Source organism: Trachurus trachurus (genome assembly GCF_905171665.1).
Source record: "Trachurus trachurus genome assembly, chromosome: 12".
Taxonomy (NCBI): domain Eukaryota; kingdom Metazoa; phylum Chordata; class Actinopteri; order Carangiformes; family Carangidae; genus Trachurus; species Trachurus trachurus.
Window position 1 is genome coordinate 26,116,515 of NC_139908.1, and position 21,190 is coordinate 26,137,704.

At 39.6% G+C, this 21,190-nt stretch overlaps 1 protein-coding gene across 1 annotated transcript; it reads left to right on the top strand.

Annotated features, from left to right (window-relative positions):
* Positions 1–4,069: 4,069 nt before the first annotated feature.
* Positions 4,070–14,486, top strand: reep5 (receptor accessory protein 5). The gene is made up of 5 exons (XM_083983893.1): positions 4,070–4,299; positions 4,536–4,629; positions 10,177–10,315; positions 13,080–13,248; positions 14,164–14,486. The coding sequence occupies exons 1-5, from the start codon at positions 4,182–4,184 to the stop codon at positions 14,211–14,213; spliced, it is 570 nt and encodes a 189-aa protein (XP_083840019.1). The 5' UTR covers positions 4,070–4,181; the 3' UTR covers positions 14,214–14,486.
* Positions 14,487–21,190: the final 6,704 nt, after the last annotated feature.

The window sequence follows — 21,190 nt, forward strand, 5'->3', positions numbered from 1 at the left end:
GTGCAACTGGGACTCCTAAGCTTCAGCTTGTTACATTGCATAGCTACCCATTTCAAATATCCCTTCTATCGGGTTACACGGTTATCACGTCTTTTTCATATTGATACCCCGTGAATTTTCTTCTTGTATTTATGTAGTTTTACTGTTCTGGGTCGCATCGGCTGAACCATTTACATTACTAGATGCAAACTTTTTTGATATCAACAAGCAGTGTGTGAATTCCTATAATTATGACTGCACCTCAAGGCAGCAATATGGGTGAATTTATTTGACAGCGTCCCCTGGTGTCTCGGAGGAAGGGTACCGTCTAGCACGACCCATTAGGACCCATAGGGGGCGCCACAGACACAAAATAGCTGTACCTCAGAACCATAGACTGTAGCTCAGAACGTGGTTGGCAGAATCCAGAAAATCTGCCACGCGTGTTCAAGGAGCAAGGAGGAGCAAGGAGTAACTTAACCTAAAGTATTGGTATTGTAGTATTCATATTGATTTATAAAAGTGGGTGTAGCTTATTCATCCCTATCTACTATCTAAAGTCATAAGAAACACAAAAATTGGTGCCACAGCCACAAATATGCAATGTATTTCAGCAGAGGGAGGCAAGAGGAAGCAGGTATGTTATGAGTGGGGAGAGGAGAGCCTGGTCTTTGATTTGATACTATTTTGATTGGCCTCAGTACAGGCTGGGGTCACATCCTCATGGACAACAGCACTGCTACTGAGATAAATTCAAGGGGAAACATTGCTCAAAACTGAACCTGAGTTATTTTCCAAAAACAAAAAAAATTGGAACTGAGATAGATGCTAGGGTCTGCTGGTGTGCCATGCCACCAATTTTTCCCAGTGCCCACTAGCTACAGCTTTTTTCAGTAGGCTATGGTAACAAGTTCAACTGATTAAAATTGTTGCAGTCCTATATTGTATTTGCTGGATGATATTTGTATAATCATTATAATTAATCTGTGGACAGATTATTGGAGGTAAAAACAAAATCACTGAAAAATAAAGATAAAAAATATAAAAGAAATGAAAAAATAAATTCATTTCAATAAGTGTGCTCTGTATATGGAAGCCACAGTCTTATGTCCCGTGATAACTCGCACACATTTTTTCAAACTCTGTGACGAAACCTTTGGTCAACAAGGTTGCAGGCAAATATGGCTCAGACTCTTAGCAACTGGTCAAAGAGGCAGTGTGTGTTAAATATGTTCCAGTCTGTCTTGCGTAACTCAATGTATTTCAATGTAGCACCTTTTGGAGGATGTGGCCTCGCATACCCTAAGCAAACAAGGGTCTAGCAAAAAATCCAGAGAGCAGAGGCCTGAAGGAGGTTCAACATCTCCAGGATGTGTTTTCATTTCCTGGTCTAAGTGAACCTGACTATTCTGGGTAACCTGTACAATTATGCTGGTCATCAACTGACTGACTGACTGTATAGATCAGATAGACTGTAACTGAGCATTTATCCATCTATCTATCTATCTATCTATCTATCTATCTATCTATCTATCTATCTATCTATCTATCTATCTATCTATCTATCTATCTATCTATCTATCTATCCATTTATCTATCCAGCTAACCACTCATAACACCCCTTCATCAAAGCTGCATGTAATACAATACAGATAGGCTATGTATTATTTACATTAAGTATGTTCTACTATGTTCATGCCAATTCATATAAATGATCTGGTGTTTGGAGTATGGCTGCTCCTGGTCTGTGGGTTTCAACAGATTCTCAGCCATAATTATCAAACACCACAGATTTAACGGTATATAGACATTCATCTCATCATCTAGAGAAAGTGTCCTACAGCAGGATGATGTGATGTGGATGTAAATACTCTCAGAATTAATGAATTCTGGGAGTCAGTCCCGGAACCCAACATGATGCACTACAATGCAAATAATATGCAAAAATGTGATCTAAGCAAATCAAGTTCTACTGAAACAGAACAAAGCCTTTCTTCTAGAACATTTATTTAATAGAAATGTACAGCATGAACTATCAAATTGATAATATAAGACCACCCAAGCTCCCCGTCATCTGTTATCCTCTAAAAGAAAGATGCTGGATCGCCTCCATTTAAACAAGCTGCTGGCTGCTCTCTGCAGGATGTTGAAATAATTATGGCAGTGGTTGTGTTTTGCAATGTCATCAAAGCAAGGAAGGGTGTGGCCGGCTGCAGAAGGCTCAGTGATTGTGCCCTGACTTTAACCTGTCAGGGGGTTTATCTCTGTGCTGTGAGGTCAGTAGTAGAGACAGTGTCTGTCCTGACAGTGCTCTGTGTCCAACATCAACAACCCACAGTCTTTGACGGGCAGAGCTCTCTGTCACATTACATAACTTGGGAGAATATGATGCCTTCAAGACTGAACCAAGGGGTAAATCCTTCACTTTCTTTAGTGTTGTTGAGCAGCAGCCTCACCAAGCTTGCCACACTCACTGTGGCTGTGTGAGGACACACTCATTTCCTGTTTCTTTCACAGTAAAAATACACAACGCACTAATTTGGGGTGGGATTTCCAGTGTTGAAATAACAGCAAAAAACAACATTTACTGTTAGTACTGATTTATCTAATATGAGTTAAGTAAAGTTTAACAAAGAAATATCGATGAATCATTGTGGTAGTTGAAGGAGCACAGTGTGTAGCCTACAGTATGCACATGATAATATATCTCCTCACAGTTGAAATTATAGCCTACATGTGCCAAATTTAACTGGGTTTTTATTAATACAGTTGGCCTATATTCTTATTTACAAAGTGATTATTAATAAATTTGCAGCCCTAAAGGAACCCCTTCTTTTTTTCATTGATCAGAAATGAAAGGAAATATACAGTAACTTCTAACAACACATAAAACTAGAACACATGTCAAGATCTAAATTCCTATAAAAGAAAAACATGGGGGTACACAAATGCACAAATCTTTACTTATGTAGTTGGCAGTAGCAGGGAAAGGTTCCCGTATTCTTCCAGAAACACATGGCTATTTTAGTTGTTTGATAAATGAAAAATAGTCTCTGTGTGTGGGATTTTTATCGAGGACAAAAGTTTTGGGAACTGATCGATCAAATTTCTTTTTGGAATTTGAATAATTAATTTAAGCAGATATTCGGTAGAGATGATCCTTGTAGTAACAAACAAGACTGAAAGAGTAAGGAGAGTTAGCAGCATAAAAATATCCTTAAAGCAACACTACCGGCCTTAAAGCAGAAGTAAGCGGAATATTTGTGTTAATATAAGTCTTAAATAGTTATATCTTCCGACAGCAATCACTTATATAGAGTGTTTGGTCTGAAACACGGGTCTGTCAGTCACTCTGCTCTGCTGTATGCCGAGGAGAAAACGTTCCTTGTATCCAATGAGGAGAGAGAACGGCATAAAGGGGCGGTCCTCTCTGTGTGTGCAGCCAAGGGATGCGAGTGCATGTGGTGACGTAGGGACGAGGGCGGGGACTGCTAACTCCATCGGCTGACAAGAAGTTAGCCAAAACCACCGGATCGCTTACTTCTGCTTTAAAGCAACACCATTGGCTTTAATATAATGTTTCTAAAGGCAAGGCAAGGCAAGGCATCTTTATTTATATAGCGCATTTCATACCAAGGTAACTCAATGTGCTTTACATAAAGACAAAACATTAAAAAAAGAAGCATAAGACAGAATAAAAACAAACAAAACACTAAAAACAGAGTTAAAAGCAAGAGCAAATAAAAGTAAAATGAAATAAAATAGATAAAGTCTTAAGTTCTCAGCTATAAGCACGTGAAAAGAGAAATGTTTTTAACCTGGATTTAAAAGTGCTGACAGTTGGGGCTGAACTCATTTAGGCTAAACTACTAGCCTACTTGACTGTTTTTCTACCACTTAATGAGTTCAGAAACAATATTTTAAGGTAAAAAAAAAAAAAAAAAAAAAAAAGTTACATAGTGTTGCTTTAATTCAAGTTACATAACTCAAAACTCCCTGCTTTTACTTTGAAGGCTGCGACCGGAAGCTGCTTTGTCCTCTCAGTGCGGCTCCTCCACTCCTCCTCCTCCTCCTCCTCCTCCTCCTCCACCACGCCCCCCGGGAGAAACAGCGCTGCGTTGGGTTTCAACGGTGTCACAGCTCAATTCAGCGCATTTTCGTAATTCGGCAGCATCGCAGAAGAACAAGGAGGAAGTGCAATCATGGCGCAGGGGATTAAAGAAAGGTTTGAAAAGTTCCTCCGCGAGAAGAACCTGATGACAGATGTCCTGGAGAAGATCGAGGCCAGGACCGGAGTGAGCAGGACCTACATCGCTCTCGGTGAGTGTTGATGGAAAAAGACACGGAGAGACGGAGACTCCATCACACGGGGAAAATAGCCCACAGCGTGCAGCTCCGCCCGAGGCGACGAGTCATCACTCCCTGAACCGCTTAAACTAACATCACTGCTGTTATTGATTAGCAATAGTTTTCTTTTTTTTTAAACCAAATGTCATAAAATATGTGGAGTTGAATATATTTGTGGTGACAAAGGCCTTCTCTCTGATTTGTTCCAGTTGTCATCGCTGTCATCGCAATTTACTTGGTCATCGGTTACGGAGCCTCGCTGCTGTGTAACCTCATCGGCTTCCTTTATCCAGCATACATATCGTGAGTGTTTTATTCTGAATGCAAGGAGGGGCAGGGCCGCACCCCCCCACCACTTCCCACACACACACACACACACACACACACACACAAACACACACACACACACACGCACGCACGCACGCACACGGAAACAACACTGTTTGGATTTCGATCACCTCAGAGTTTGCATAACTGTTGTTACCATGTTCATATCTTCAGTTAAGTCACTGCGCTGTCCATATTACACTGTAATTCCGAGTTTATCATAGGTGTATTAGTCTTCACTTCCATTTTTTCTGAGCAATCTTATCTTGAATGTGCGTGCTTGATTTTTTTTTTTTTTTTCAAAGCTTCCCCACAACCACAGAGACGTCATAACCGTCTCTACAGTCATTACTTCCTCTATCTACAAAGCTCTGGTGCTTCCCCTTAAATGATCCTGTCATCAGGATTTAATTAGCCTATAGGCCTACTAGAATTTCCTCATATCAAACTGTGGATTTTAAGACTCGAAGGGAGTGACACCCGTGAATCAGTAGTTATCTCAGGGACTGGTGCCCTGTGTAACATGGTAAACCCTCTGCTAGAATAGAATAGAAAAGAATACAATTAGAACTTTATTAATCCTTTGCAGGAAATGATTGTGCTACAGCAGCTCCAAAAGAATAGAAATGAAAATAAAGACAAGATAACTAAGAAGAATAAAATAACTTAGATTAGCAAAAATATTAAGGAAATAGTAACAAAATCTATAAGGACACATAAGACATATTTACAGTAACACTTATGCAACATAATGTACAAAGTGCAGGTGCAACTCTCCTCCTCTGGTTCTGCCTGTGTTCCGTCTGCCTCCAGGCCTCAGAGAGCGGCTCCATGATGAGACAGATATAGAGTGACCAGGATTATTCTCAGCAGATGAAGCTTTGGTTCCTTCTGTGATTACGTAAATAGAACATTTGATAGCTTTGATTAACGATATCGTCCTGTCATTATTTTTAGGAAGCCGAATTTAAAAATACGAGCATCAGAAAATAAAAGTAAACAGCGTGTCTGAGTCAGGATGTCAACGTGACTCGAGACAGTCGGTCTGAGAGTGACCACACAGCCACGTGATTCTGTCACTGCTCATTGTAAAAGAGACAGAGTTGAGCAGGCTTCAGCAAACGGCTCAGTTAATTTAGATGTAGGAGATTAAACTCAGTTCTAACTGAGTTGATTTACCTTAAATTACAGTAAGTTCATGGTTTATAAATTGGTATTGATTACTTTTTGTGTCTGAGTCATTTATTGATCCCTTGTTTGCTGTATTGCTGACAGTCACAATGAGCCCAGGAACACTGCTCCTCAACAGAACCACTGTGAGCTCAGTCCCTCTGAGGAGTCATTTAAACCACCGTCATCATGTTTCAGACAGAGACAGACAGACCATGTCACACCTCAGACACTTCAGACAGCCTCCATTATGTAACTTGTGTCATAATAAATAAAATTGACTGAGCAATTTTAACCTTAAACAGTATAAAGACGTTTGTATTAAAGCTCCATACAGTATGTTTCTATTAAAGCTCCATATTAAAGCTGCATACAGTATAAAGGTAGATGTTTAAAGCTGCATACAGTATAAAGGTAGATGTTTGTATTAAAGCTGCATACAGTATAAAGGTAGTTGTGCTATTGTGATTATAAAGGAGGATTAGATTCTATATTAATATTGTAAGCGTATCAAACCACCCGTCAGGATTTCTGTTACTTTGTGATGTCACAACAAAGCAGTCACCACCCTTAGCCACTCCCTAATCTTCACCCACTTTGACCCATCATACCTCCTTGCAGGATTTGGTTTCTCTCAGTTTTTATTTGAAATCTGCTCTAAACAGAAAACAATCAGCCAATCACAGGAGAGGCTCAAACCCTCCTTGCCGCTGATTGGCTCACTGAACTGTGAGCTTGGACACTGTCATACAGTATAAAGGTAAACGTGCATGTGTAGTGTGGCTATAGAATAGGTTCTATATTAATATTGAAAGCGTATGAAAAAACCAGCCGTCAGGACTTCTGTTACTTTGTGATGTCACAACAAAGCAGTCACCACCCTGCAGCAGCCACTTTCTAATCTCTGCCCACCTTGACCCATCATCCTCCCTTGCAGGATTTGGTTTCTCGGGTTGTTGATGTGGTTCAACTTTTTAGGTGAAATTTGCTCTATTTTTATGAGATTACGCAGAAAACAAAGAACTATTGTTCCTTGAGCTCCAGAGAGAAGCTGAGAGAGGAAAAATGTAAAACTACATTGAGATGGTTTTTGGTTCTTAAAACCACAAATACATCTGCTCATGGGTCAACAACTCTAATGAAACCCAGGATTAACATATGAAAGAATGGACAGTTAATTTTCCACAGACTCTGTATGTAACTAGACTTACAGTGTGTCTGAATGAGTGAGGTAAACAAAACAACTCACATCTTGTCAGCTGAACTCCTGGTTATCACAGTTCTTTGTCCCTTGTCTTTATATAAAAGCCAGGTGTGCTTGTACCTTGGTGGTTTCTGTGAGAGTGGCACAGAATCAGAGTCATTGTGGTGAGCTGATCACACATTGTGACTGAGCAGTGAGCCCAGCCCTGGCACACACACACACACACACACACACACACACACACACACACACACACACACACACACACACACACACACACACACACACACACACACAGTGGCTGTGTGAGCTCCCGCAGGGAAAAGAACGGCCTGAACAAATCAATGTGCTGTGAACAGCTCTACAAAGAAGCTACAGAACAGAACACAATGTTTAATGTGAAATTGTGATGAGTAAATAAATGTCTGGTTCACTATGAAACTTTGATGGACAAATCTATTCAAGGTGGAGAAGTTCCCAGGTTGTCAGAGAGAACACTAATATAACACATGATAATGTAGTGCAATAAAGATTCTGCCTTTATGCAACAGATCTATGAGCGCCATATAATTAACAGTTTAGTTCCACCCTTGCACTGATACAGGACTGTTGCCGAGCAACTCATAAACATTTCCCTGACTTGACAGTGTCATATGAGCCCACCTGGAGGAGTGTGCTGAAGTGTCCAGTCTCCTCCTCCTCTGACTACCACTGTTACTTCAGATGTTATATCTGGAAACGTTTTCATTTTTGCAAAGTTTGTTACAGTCTGTGATAGATGCCATTAATTAATGTAAAGCTAATTAACAGTAATTAATAGTGGAGCAGTAGGCCTACATGATATTTAAATTCCCAGTGCTGTTGTTCTCTGTGCCAGCACTCAACAAGTGACTCTCGTCCAATCAGATGACTTAGTTGGAACCAAGTGTTGTATAAGACATATACAACAATGAAAGCTGTGACCCTGAGGCTGTGTTGAGATGTTCATGACATGTGAGTAACAGGCTGAGTGTAGGTGACTGTTACTCAGTGAAACACTGCACCACTGACTTCAGACCAGCTTTTTGTCAAGATAACACTGCTCCTGATCAGACCTCATTTCAACACTAACATGGGGCCATGACGTCCTCTCACGGGGCTCATTATGACTCCTTCCTTTTTGTCTTCCCTGAGAAGGACCTATCAAACAGCAGCTCTCAGACAGATCAGCACCGGTTCAGGTCATAATGTCAAAAAGGCCTTGACATCTGTAGTGACAACAGTTAGAGGTAGGTCACAGGACATGATTGAAAGACAAGGGGAAAGGGGACATATTATGGAAATATCACTCTTTGAAGGCTCTTTAACATATATTTGGGTGTTTGTTTTGCCTTCCGGCCCCCAAAATGTGAGCATTGACAAAAAAATCCGTAATGTGCAGACACCCTAGGTTGAAATCCACGTGGTTTTACGAGCTTTTCCCTCAGTTGTCTTCCAGTGATGTAACTAGGATTCAAATTTGCATAATACCACCCCTACCTGGTACCAGTAGAAGGGGCGGGGCAAGCAGTGCTTCATTTGCATTTAAAGGGACAGACACTGAAACCAGCCGTTCTGAACAGGGCTGTTTAGAGAGGATGAAAAGAGCTGTGATGTTTGATCCTTGGGGGATTTTGACCAAAGCATGTCACAGACATGTCTTTAAGACACCTGGGAACTATTTTAATTTGTGGAAAGGGGCAGAATATGTCTCCTTTAACACTTGCCTGAGGTGGAAGGATGACATCTGGTGCCTCAAATACCCTCACCCAGGTAGTCCTGGATGGATGCCACAACATCAACTGAGGTGTCCTCCTCCCCATAACAAACAGACCAGGGGATTAAAACCAGTAGGAACACTGAACAAAGAGACTGACTATAGCTCAGTGGACAGAGGACAGGATGTCTCCAGCAGCCCAGAAAACTTCAGACCCAGACTAATGAACTTCATCTGATTCAAATATAGAGTTGAAAGATACTAAAAGTGTCACAGTGGATGTGGCTAATTACTAGATTAAAGTCAGTGTTGAGCTTCTGGCAGGAAACACAACGCTGACACGTGATCATAGAGGGTATGATGTCATTGTCAGGTGACCAATGAAATGTTACCATGATAAAAATCACTTATTTCCGTGGTTTTAGAATGAATGGAATTGAGAAAAGAACTCAACAACATACAGTGCATGGCATGGAAAGGTTTATAATTTTATTATTTAAAGGTTAATATATCCATTGTTGTGAACAGTTCAGCAAGTGGAAGATGAAATGATCTCCAAAAAGCATAAAGGATAAAGGATACCCCCATGGAAACTCTCACAGTGTGTAAATAGTAAATATATTGTCTGATACCTTGGTCAAAGTTATAAGTCTCCTGGGTTTCCCAAAGGCTGCTGCTTTGTTTCCCTTTTTAACTCTAAAATCGTTGGGGAAAAAATACACTGATACTGAGTGTTTCATGTTTAACTTTATGCCCTTTGGAGATCATTTCATCTTCCTCTTGCTTAAAGGGATAGTTCAACATTTTGGCAAATTGGCCCATTGGTTTGTTACCTTTAATGGTCGGTGCAAGCTATTTTTAGCACAGTGGAGCAGAGCTATGCTACGGAGGCTTGTGGGATTTCTTGGTTTCCCTCAGCAAACTCATCAAATAGCCTACACAATCTAACAACTCCAAAACGCTCTCAGGGACAAGTTGTGACCTGCACATTCAACCCCCTTATGAGATAATAACGGGTTTTGTATGAATTTACCTCAAAAACAACTCTGTATAGTCTACTCCTAAAATATATATATAGGGATTATGGCAATGGGCCAGTTAGCCAAAATGTTGAACTATCCCTTTAACTGTTAAATTTTGACCAGCGATGCCCAAACTTTAGCATGCCACTGTATAGAACGTAGGTCCAGTTGTTTTTGGACATTTTAAAGTGGAGGAGTCACAGATTCTAACTGAAATAGTCACCGTGGTTTTTATGGCTCTGCTGGGAATCAGGTGATGTCATCAGGGTTCATGTGGAGCCTGAAGACATTTACAACAGAGAGCCTGTGTGACAAACTGGAGGTTCAGGCTCAGATGGTCATGAGTCATGATGTCTTGTATATAAAAACCGTCTCTCTCCGTCTCTCCTCAGAATCAAAGCCATTGAAAGTGCCACCAAAGAGGACGACACTAAGTGGCTGACCTACTGGGTGGTGTACGGAGTCTTCAGCGTGGCAGAGTTCTTCGCTGACATCTTCCTCTCCTGGTTCCCCTTCTACTATATTGGAAAGGTAAAGGTGTTTGAAACCAAAACATCGACCTGAGTGTGAGTGTGCAGCTGGAGAAGGTGTGTGTTTACCCTCAGTTGTTCTGAGCAGAGTTAAGCTAATCAGCGTGTTGAGGGTGGGGCACACGACTGGAATGATAAAGACTATCTGTGGGCTGAGACCTTTGTCAGCAGCTGGCAATGCATGGAAGTGTGTGTGTTTGCCAGGGAGGGGCGCCACGCAGAGACACAGTGGAATCGTACACATTTTATTTTAGAATTTCCCTTTGCTTTGCTTTCTTTCCTGTTTTGTTTTTATTTTATTTTATTTTCCCCTCCTTTCCTTTCCTTTTGTTTTCCTTTCCTTACCTTTCCTTTCTTTGTCTTGTCTTTCTTTTCTTTTCTTTTCTTTTCTTTTCTTTTCTTTTCTTTTCTTTTCCCTTCCTTTTCTTGTCTTTCCTTTCCTTGTCTTTTCTTTTCCTTTCCTTGTCTGGTCTTTCTTGTCTTTTCTTTTCTTTTCTTTTCTTTTCTTTTCTTTTCTTTTCTTTTCTTTTCTTTTCTTTTCTTTTCTTTTCCCTTCCTTTCCTTTCCTTTTCTTTTCTTTTCTCTTCTTTTCTTTTCTTTTCCCTTCCTTTCCTTTCCTTTCCTTTCCTTTCCTTGTCTTTCTTATCTTCTCTTTTCTTTTCTTTTCCCTTCCTTGTCTTTTCCTTTCCTTGTCTTGTCTTTCTTGTCTTTTCTCTTCTCTTCTCTTCTCTTCTCTTCTCTTCTCTTCTCTTCTCTTCTCTTCTCTTCTCTTCTCTTCTCTTTTCTTTTCCCTTCCTTTTCTTGTCTTTTCTTTTCCTTTCCTTGTCTTGACTTTCTCGTCTTTTCTCTTCTTTTTTTCCCTACTCTTTTCTTCTCTTCTCTCACCTCCACACTCACACTTGCCATTTTCAATATGTTCACAGACCATAAGACCACCAACAACAACACATTTTAAAGTTGTGAACACAATGCCTGAGGACGGGGCACACGCTGTCACTGTCCATGCTGCACTACACACACACACACACACACACACACACACACACACACACACACACACACACACACACACAGGGGACTCACAGGAGAGCAGAGCAGCTCCCAGGTCGGTGACGACACCTGTTGCCGTTGTCGTTTCCCAGTGTTTACAGTATTTAAGTCAACACAACCCTGTTGAAATTCACGCTCTGCACCACTGACTGTACTGTGTACACAGTGCACTGACTGAAGTGTCTGAGTCATGGTGTCAGTTGGCTACTGTAAACCGCCTTTAACTGTTAACACATGTCAAAGGTGCCACTATACAATCAGACTACCTATAGAGACGATTCAACTAGTTTATTGATGAACTTGTTAACAGTTAATAACTCATAAATGAACACATAGATCAGAAAGGACAACAGTGACCACCTGTTACTTGCCAAATAGTGAGCCTACCTGTCTCTGTACAGTTCAGCCTCATATCTCATCTGTTACTGATCCTCCTTTGTTTCCTCCATCATCATTTCATTCATTTCATTTATTTATTTATTGAGTTGGGACAATGCACATTCATCAACATTGATGCGTTAAGCATCAGTGTAAATGTGCCTGTACCTGCTGCTTCATCACATGTTTGTTAAGTTACTGACAAATAACCACCACCAGCATCTTAATAGTTAATGAGTTTCATTTTGCAGATCAATAATGGAAGATTCACCAGTTCCACCAGTTATAAATTGTAGTTAGTCGTTGGAAAGATTATTTAGCATTGACTTACGTAATCTTGCCAAATAGTGATCCTACATCAAAAATGAAAACGGTTTATTTATGATTTATAAATTATTCACCACCAAATGAATAACCTCATTATAAACCATCAATACATTTTCTACGAGCCTCATTGTAAAGAGCAACCCAGAACTGTATTAAACGAAGTTTAAGATGATCACAACACACTGCAGTGGGTGAACAGTAGCAGCACATACACAGAGTCTAACATTACAGCTGTGTGGAACTGAGAGCTTAGGAGACAAGGACAGATGTGGTAAAAGTGATGTAAATGTTATGTAATATGAAGTAATTAATGAAGTATTTGTATGAATGTGTGCTTCCTCACCAACAGCCTGAGTACTTACACACTCATGTGCTGCCAGGTGTGTCCTTGTCAGAATAAATAGCACCAACACACACAGTTTACATAACCCACACAGGTTGCACACCTCACCACAGCTGGCCAGCTGTGGGTGCTGATGTTATCTGACCGACAGTAACAGACAGACTTTCATCTCAAACCACTAACTTCAGATATGGTGCATAATATTCAAATCCATTCACACAATATGTTATCGTGAGTCACAGAGTCAGGTTTAAACCTTAAGATAGTGAGGAAAAGCTAAATCTAGATGGTACATGTCCACATGTAAATTTGTACGCACAAATTGTTGATTACGGTGACACAGTGGTGCACAGCTGCTGACTAACCCTGTGTGATGTTGGTATATTTTCTTCCCCTGTTACTCCCCACACTCTACACACACAGGCCCATTGGTGTCCATAGTTGTGAGTGTGGTAGTTTGGTTCTGTGTGTCAGTCCTGTGATAGGCTGGTCCATTTACATCAAGTTTTTCAGTTAAATCTGTCTCAACTCTGCACCTGTGATGAATTTTAGGAAATGTGTATGTGAGTAATATGAGTGTATTGGGTTGGTCACACATTCTATGGCCACTTTGATCATATAAATAAGTATTATAATCATTAATGAGTGTGACTGTCTTCTTTCCCAGTGCGCCTTCTTGGTGTGGTGCATGGCTCCCACTCCCTCTAACGGATCAGTCCAGATTTATAACCGCATCATCCGACCGTTCTTCCTGAGGAACGAAGGCAAGATTGACGGCGTGATGAAGAACATAACGGACACGGCATCCGGAGCCGCTGACAAGTTCAAAGATGAGGGTGAGCAACTCTGCAGAACATGTTTGTTTGATATTTACTGTAAACACTAGGTCGTTCTTATAATATTTAAGAAAAAAAAAAATCCAGATAAACAAAAACCTGTTCAATATAAATATAAAATATATAATATGCTACTTTTTAACGTGTAAAACAGTGGTTCCCAACCTTTTTTGGCTCGTGACCCCATTTTGACAATGTCTAGTGACCCCCGATCACGTCACATGTGATCGCGCCCGTCAATCATGTGTCAGCTCAGATATTTTTATATGCTGCATTTTATTAGAACTCGATTTATATTTGAGAAAGCGAAAGTATAGAATACAGTTGTTTAAGATTGTGTGTGGTGTTTTTAAAAATAATTTAAAAAAGAAAAATAATTAGTTAAAATAATATTTTTAAAATCAATTATTAGACATTTCAGGCGACCCCAATTGAATTCCAGGCGACCCCAAGTGGGGTCCCGACCCCAAGGTTGAAAAACACTGGTGTAAAACAACTTTACATTGTACAAGGGTATATTAAAAAACAGTAACTTAAGAGACACCTGTACAGCAGTATTAGGGGCTGTGTGGGACATTATCTAGTAGTACAATGCAATATTATTCTAGTACTTTTAATATTTAAACCCCATTCATATTAAAATTGGGTCTTGGGAAATATAAGAATCTCATTTCAACAAAATATATAACAATGGTCTGGTTGTTTCTACAGATTATAACTTTTAAACTTTTAAATACCAGTTTAACACAATACTAGAGTGGTTAACAATTCAATATTACATTTTCTGACAAATACAATAGCTTGACTTAAACATCTATTTCAGATTGAAAAAGAAAAATTAAAAACTTGAATTTGAATAATTTTGATTTTATAGATAATAAAGATATCTGACATGTTGTTGTGTTTCTCCCACAGCCAAGAAAGCCACAGCAAACCTCATATTTGAGGAGAAGAAGAGCTCCTAAGAAGCTTCCTGTCCACGGCGTCGTCTCGTCTCGGAGATGCTTCTGTAAATGCTGAAAAGTTGCCTTGGAAATGGAAATGGTTGTTTTTAAGAAGAGAACATGTTGAGTTTAAAACCTAATCTTCACTCTCTGTATTAGATGTTACACGTATCACTCGGTTGAAGCCATCCCTCCTCAGTTTACTTATTTAACTTTGCCTTATGGGGGGCTGTCAGATGACTGTTTGCTGGCCCAGGTTTGCTTTATGAACCCAAATAAAGACAAAGTGCTGTAGTTGTTCTCTGGTTGTAATTATTTCTTCTTCTTTGTTCGTTCCATCCATCCATCCATCCATTTTCCGCTTATCCGAGGTCGGGTTGCGAGGGCAGCAGATCCACCAGTGAGCCTCAAACTTCCCTTTCCCCGGCTACATTGGCCAGATCTGATCCTGAGACGTTCCCAGGTCAAGTTGGAGATATAGACATGCCAGGAGCCCCTCCCTATGGTGCACCTCCCCAAATAAATAATATGAGGTTGAAGCTGGCAAGGAGTATAGGTATACTAGGTAAAACAAGACATATTGAATCAAAAAACACTATACACACTATATAACACTCTCATATTACCATACTGGGGAAACACCTACAAAACCAACTTCCAACCTATTTACATTATGCAAAAAAGGGCCATAAGGATAGTAAACCATACAGGATACAACCACCTCACCAATAATCTATATATCAAATGGAGAGAGTGGAGAGCTGACTTAGTAAAAATAAAAACTGCACAGATGATATACAAAGACAAGAATAATCTACACCCTATATTCAAACAATGTTCATCAGGTTGTCCAGCATTGTTACTTGGTCTAGTGACAACACAGTCAGTTACAGCACCTGCACAGACTGTGAGATAGTTGTGTTCTTGTCGACTGTGCTGCTGAAAGTCGACATAAACTACCTGAGTGATGTATTAGACCCTGATATCAGAAAACCACAGGGCTGAGGAGATGAAAGACCCGGGGTGACATAGACCAGAATCTGCCACCTGTGAGTGGAAGGTGTATCCAGTCTAGATACTTTCATCTATTTAGTCAACTATTATTAGTGCCATGTCGTGTTGTCTAAGGAAATCTTGAGGGATCTGTGCAAGAGAGAATTCAGCTGGGAAGAGATCTCACCCAGTTACCTAGGTGATGCGCTGGCTGCAAGAGCTCTGTTAACCATCCTCATGAATGCCACCATGATAAGTCACACTGATGTCTCATAGAGAAAGGAGTTTTATATGAAGGACTCTGTGTCTAGAGCAGGCAACACATCTCTATCTAAATATCTCAGGAATGAGATATCTAGGTTCGAGGTCTTTGTCGCCAACTGACAGAAATTCTCAAGGTTTTGTGATTCTCACATTGGAGGTATGTACAGTAGACCCTGCAAGAAATCCAGCTGATAAGGCTGCTAGACATTTGAGAGGGGATGCATTTTTCTGTCAAGGTTTTTCCTTGAATAAACTTCTCCTTTATAAGAGCTGTATTTGATTGTTTTGTTCAGTTGTAGATATATTTTATTTGAATGATTTATTTGAATATAGGCCTACTGTTTAAGAAATACATATGAGTTAGAAGAAACAGAGAAGAAAGACATTAAAGGCTGTGTGCTTGTATGTCAGATACTTCAACAGGAAGTGAACCGCAAAAAATAAAATAATATGTTGACATTAATATGACAGAACAGAGAAGATGAGAACATAAGGAGGAAGATAAGTTCAACTGCATGTGTCAGAACACCCTGAGAGTGAGTGGCCAATAATCCTGAGGATCTTTATCAGCTTCCAACAGATGACCCCGAGGTCAGGAAAGCTGTTGCAGTGAATGCACATATGGAAGATAAGGCTGATGCTGTGACTGACACAATCCATTATTTCTCTTCTTGACTGGAAGGTCTGATTACTTGTCTATTGTGTATGGATCCCAGTCATCACCATAGTGAAGACTATTCTTCCTTGGGTCCCTTTTTAAATAGCAACACAAACAACTTGGGCAAGTCAGAACACAAAAATATACAATATTAACAAAGATCACATGTACAACCAAAACAACAAAGAAGATCAAGCCCTCAAGTCATAAAATTGGTCTAAAACATAATTTCTCTGTGTAGTAGGCCTACAGCATTTTTGAGTTTCTTTTTGAATCTTGATTTCTTTTCAATGACAATTGGACAGTCTGTTACAATATGATATGGCTCTCTCTAACATATGAGACTGTATTCTTAAGTGCATTAACTCTGGCAGCTTGAGGCCTGTCTGGTATTACGTATTGTGATGTCTGTCACTGGTGAGTAACTGTGAATATGGCTTTTTGGTTTATGTAGGATCCGGATGTTCTTTAAATACAAAACTTGTTGTTTGTTGCTTGGATCTCAAACCATGTGGCCAAGCTCCCAGCTCCTGAGATGTTAGGTCCTTAAGGCCAAAATCATATTTTTATTACTGAGGTCACCAACCTTGACCTTCGACAACCAAATTATAATCAATGCCTGTTTCTGCCTGTGGTCAACACAGTGACACAAGTTCTACATTTGTATCAGCACTGTGGTAAAATACATCTCACAGTGGCCCTGAGGGCTCAACAGGCTGTAGCATACTGTATGCAAACAGACAAAACACAAACAAATTCAGAATAGAATTACCTCTGTGTCTCTCCCTCTGATATTCAGACTGCTTTCAGGTTACATTTTATTATATATAAATATATAATATAAATATATTCTATTTTATTTATTAGTATACATTTTTATTTTATATTTCTACAGAGGATTCAGGCCACTGTGGGGAAAAAAGGGGGGTTCTGACTTTAATCTCAGAATTCTGACTTTTTCCCTCAGAATTCTGAGATTTTTTTCTTTCTTTCTTTCTTTTTTTTGGAGAAAAAAAATCTCCAGAGCTCCACATTTTGTAACAAAAAAAGAAAAAGAGTCAGTCAAAAGTCAGAATTCTGAGATTAAAGTCAGAATTCTGAGTTTAAAGTTGGAATTCTGAGTTCAGAATTTCTGTTCATCCAGAGTCGAGTTATGGCAAAAGAGTATTTTGTCATTGTAACCTTGAGGTTTGATCTTTGACTGCAAAAATCACAAGTTGAACTTTCAGGCAAAGATATCGAAACTGTCACTTGGTGAGAAAGCGTGGGACTGCTCACATGATGCGGCATGTTAGGGAAGACGGACACACCTTCTATACATTAGGAGTGGGAGAGACAGTGAGACATCGATGTAACACATTAGAGCGGGGCAGGTAATGTAACTTGATGGGACATGGAGAATGACAGCGGAGACAGAGACTGTTGAAATAAAACGGGAAGTTACACAATGACACAAATTACATTTTTTGTTTAATATGGACCAGACTTTACACACAAATACAAAAACTATCCTTACTTACCTCCTTAGTAAGATGGATAGCTGTACAGTGGAGCAGGTGACACTGCTGTGACCTTTGTCCCCTTTTTTCATTTATTTTATTTTTTATTTTACATGTCTGTGTCAATGTTGGTTTTTATTTATATTCTATTTTCTTATTACTGTTTATGAATTTGTCATTGTCTCCTTGTCTCTTACTTGATGTAATTTAATTTGAAAATGTTCATAGATAAAATGTTCAAAAAATAATAATACAAAAACTCCATCTGTGAAGGCTCTCTGTCTGTCATCCAGGTCAAAGTTGGATTTAGGTCAGCTGGACTTGGGTGTTGATTCTTGAAGATGTTTCCAGTCTCATCCAAGAGGCTTCTTAAGTTCAGGTACATGTTTAAACACAGAAACACTTTAAAGTCTTTAACGGCCACCTGCCCATATCCTTACCTGTATCCCCAGTGAAGTGTCAGCCAGAGGGAGATCGACCTTCAGCTCTATAGGTACCACACTCAACAAAGGTCATCATACTCGCCAAACCTGCATGTTCTGACATTATGATGATGATATCATTTGTCACTCTGAATTACACGGAAAGGAAAAGACAGTCTGACTGATCAGAACATTTGTCTTGTATGTACTTGCAGGCCAGGCTTCCAGTTCAGTTATTAAACCTGTACTGTCGATGTGTGTGCCACAGAGGCTGATGTGACTTTTTATAGTCTTTACAAACTGATCATAATGAATGGAGCCGATCATGGAGCCTCTGCACAGTCTGTGCTGATAGCTACTGACACACTGTGGGTCACAAGTGAACGCCAACTCACATGAACCATGTCTGTATATTGGCAAGGCTACAACAAGGTGGACAGGTCTGTTCATGTTCATTCAAAGTGTATTTGTGTGCAGATGATCTGTTATTTAACCTGTGAGAGATGCCCTGAAGCATCATTTGTTTGGCTGCCTAACAAAAGTCAAACAACACTTCAGTTTAGAACAGGGGTGTCAAACATGCGGCCCGTGGGCCAAAACGGCCCGTCAGAGGGTTCAATCCGGCCTGCGGGATGAATGTGCCAAGTGTAAAAATTACAGAAAGACAGAAGATGCATAATATTGTTAAAATTGCACGTGTTTTTCTCAAAAAATTTCATAATGTGTTTTGTAAAAGGGTAATTCATTTGATTTGATTTGATTTGATCAACTTTATTAATCCCAGAGGGCAATTCTGTTCGGCAGTCCACCAAGAACAATAATACAAGCTCATCCACAACAACACATCAATACAAACTCAACAATACAGACTCATCCACATTCGTACATATGCACAGGTGCCAGTTTGTATTTACAATGTCAGTGGAAGCAAAAGATGACCTTTGTCTCCCGCCTTCCAGCGTGTAAAAGAAAAAATCAAAAATCAAAAATAAATAGATCCATTAATAAGTAATCAAAAATAAAGATAAATTATTATTATTTATTATTATTTCCACAAGCTTGATAGCAGACGGGATGAATGATCTGGAGTAACGGTTGGTTTTCCGTAGTGGAGCTTTAAGACGGCGCCCTGAGGGCATCAGCACAAATTCCGATGACAGGATATGGTCATGCTGATTAATAATTGCTTTTGCTTTTTTAGCCACACGTTTATCCCAAAGGGAACTCAAGTCCTCCTGCTGCACCCCTATTATTTTGGAGTACACCTTTACAATCTGTGCTCCAAAATAATAGGCGTGCAGCAGATGTAAACATCTTAATAATGTACTGCTTTGCACTAAAACTTTGCACTTGTCTGGCCCACATGAGATCTATCTGCGCTGAATGTGGCCCCTGAGCTAGTTTGAGTTTGACACCCCTGGTTTAGAATGTGAAGATTGCATTATTTGTTCACTTATAACTTTTGGTTAAAACATTACAGAGTATGGCTTTGTCTCACCTTCCTTTAGACTTGGAACCCACACATCGATGTAGTAGCAGCAAGTAAATATACCTAACCTCTCTACATTAGTGCAGTTTGCCTTGATTAGAACATTTCAGAGCTGTGCAATAATGAACTTGTCCTTTATAAGAGCCATTGAATATATTTGATTGTTTTGTTCAGTTGTAGATATATTTTATTTATTTGAAGATACTGTTTAAGAAAGACATGTGAGTTAGAAGAAACAGAGAAGAAAGACATATTAAAGGCTGTGAGTGCCTGTATGTGAGATATGTCTTCAACAGGCATAGTTCTTCAGAAGTGAACCACAAAAATAAAATCATTATGTTTGAAAACAGAACAGAGAAGACCAGAACATACCAAAGAAGATAAGTTCAACTGCATGTGTCAGAATGTGCAAGTCACCATGAACCATCACCAAACAGGAAGAAGTCACACAAAGAGCTGCTACTGCTCTGTTGTCATGATCATGACTTCTTACCTCATAACTATGACTTTTCTTTTGACATTTTTTTCTTTCACAAATGCTCTTGATTGGTCGAACACACAGGCTGTAAATAAAGATGGACATCACAGGTCTCTGTAGAGTGGTTTTAAAGCCCAACATTACCATCTTTCTAGTTCCTGATGCTGCCCGACTCCCTGCTACTACAGAAAATGGGCAAAGGGAGGGGTGCTGGCATGTGTCACTCAAAGCTGCACACCTACAATTATACAAAACTTTAAGCCTCAGTCAAATTATATATATAGAAAAAACACTGCACAGTAGTCCTGAAGGAGGAAATTAGCACAGAGAGAGCACAGCCGTTTTTATACCAGACTGAACATGTACAGTATACAGTCGCATGCAAAGGTTTGGGCACCCCGGGTCAGAATCTCTGTTAAGCAAGTGGAAGTTGAAATGATCTCCAAAATGACACATTGTACATTTTAAACAATATCACCTTTTTTTAATTTCAAGGAAAAGGAAAATGCCCTGCATAGTTAGTAGCTAGTAGCCCCCCCTTTGGAAATCACAGTAAGTAAATATCTTGTGTGATACCTTGGTCAAAGTTATCTGAGAGCTCAAGTCTCCTGGGTTTCTCATTCTTTTGCAGACTGCTTTGTTTCCCTTTTTCACTTTAAAATTGTAGCAAACAAAAATAATGCACTGATATTGATTAAAATATTGCAAAACAGTGTTTCATGTTTAAACTTTTTTTTTAACTGAACTGTTCACATTACAGTAACAGACATTTTGACCAGGGTTGCCCAAACGTTTGCATGCCACTATGTTCACATGCCTGTCACTCAAAGCTGCACACTCTCAATTATGCAAATGTTTAAGCCTCAGTAAAATTATATTTCAAAAAAGCCACTGATCAGTAGTCCTGAAGGAGGAAATTAGCAGGAGGGAGAAAAACCAGATTGAACATGTATCTGCTGTAACACTGAACACGGCAGTCTATGGGAAGTGACTTTGTTAGAACCAATCTCAAGCAGCCATTTGAATAAGTGCAGCTTCTGGTTGGAGGTTGAACAATACTAACATTCTCTCCATCGTCCTCCTTCCTGATGGAGATACAGTGGCTTGCAAAAGTATTCATACTCCTTGAACTTTTCCACATTCTGTCACGTTACAACCATAAACTCAAATGTATTTTATTGGGGTTTTAATGTGA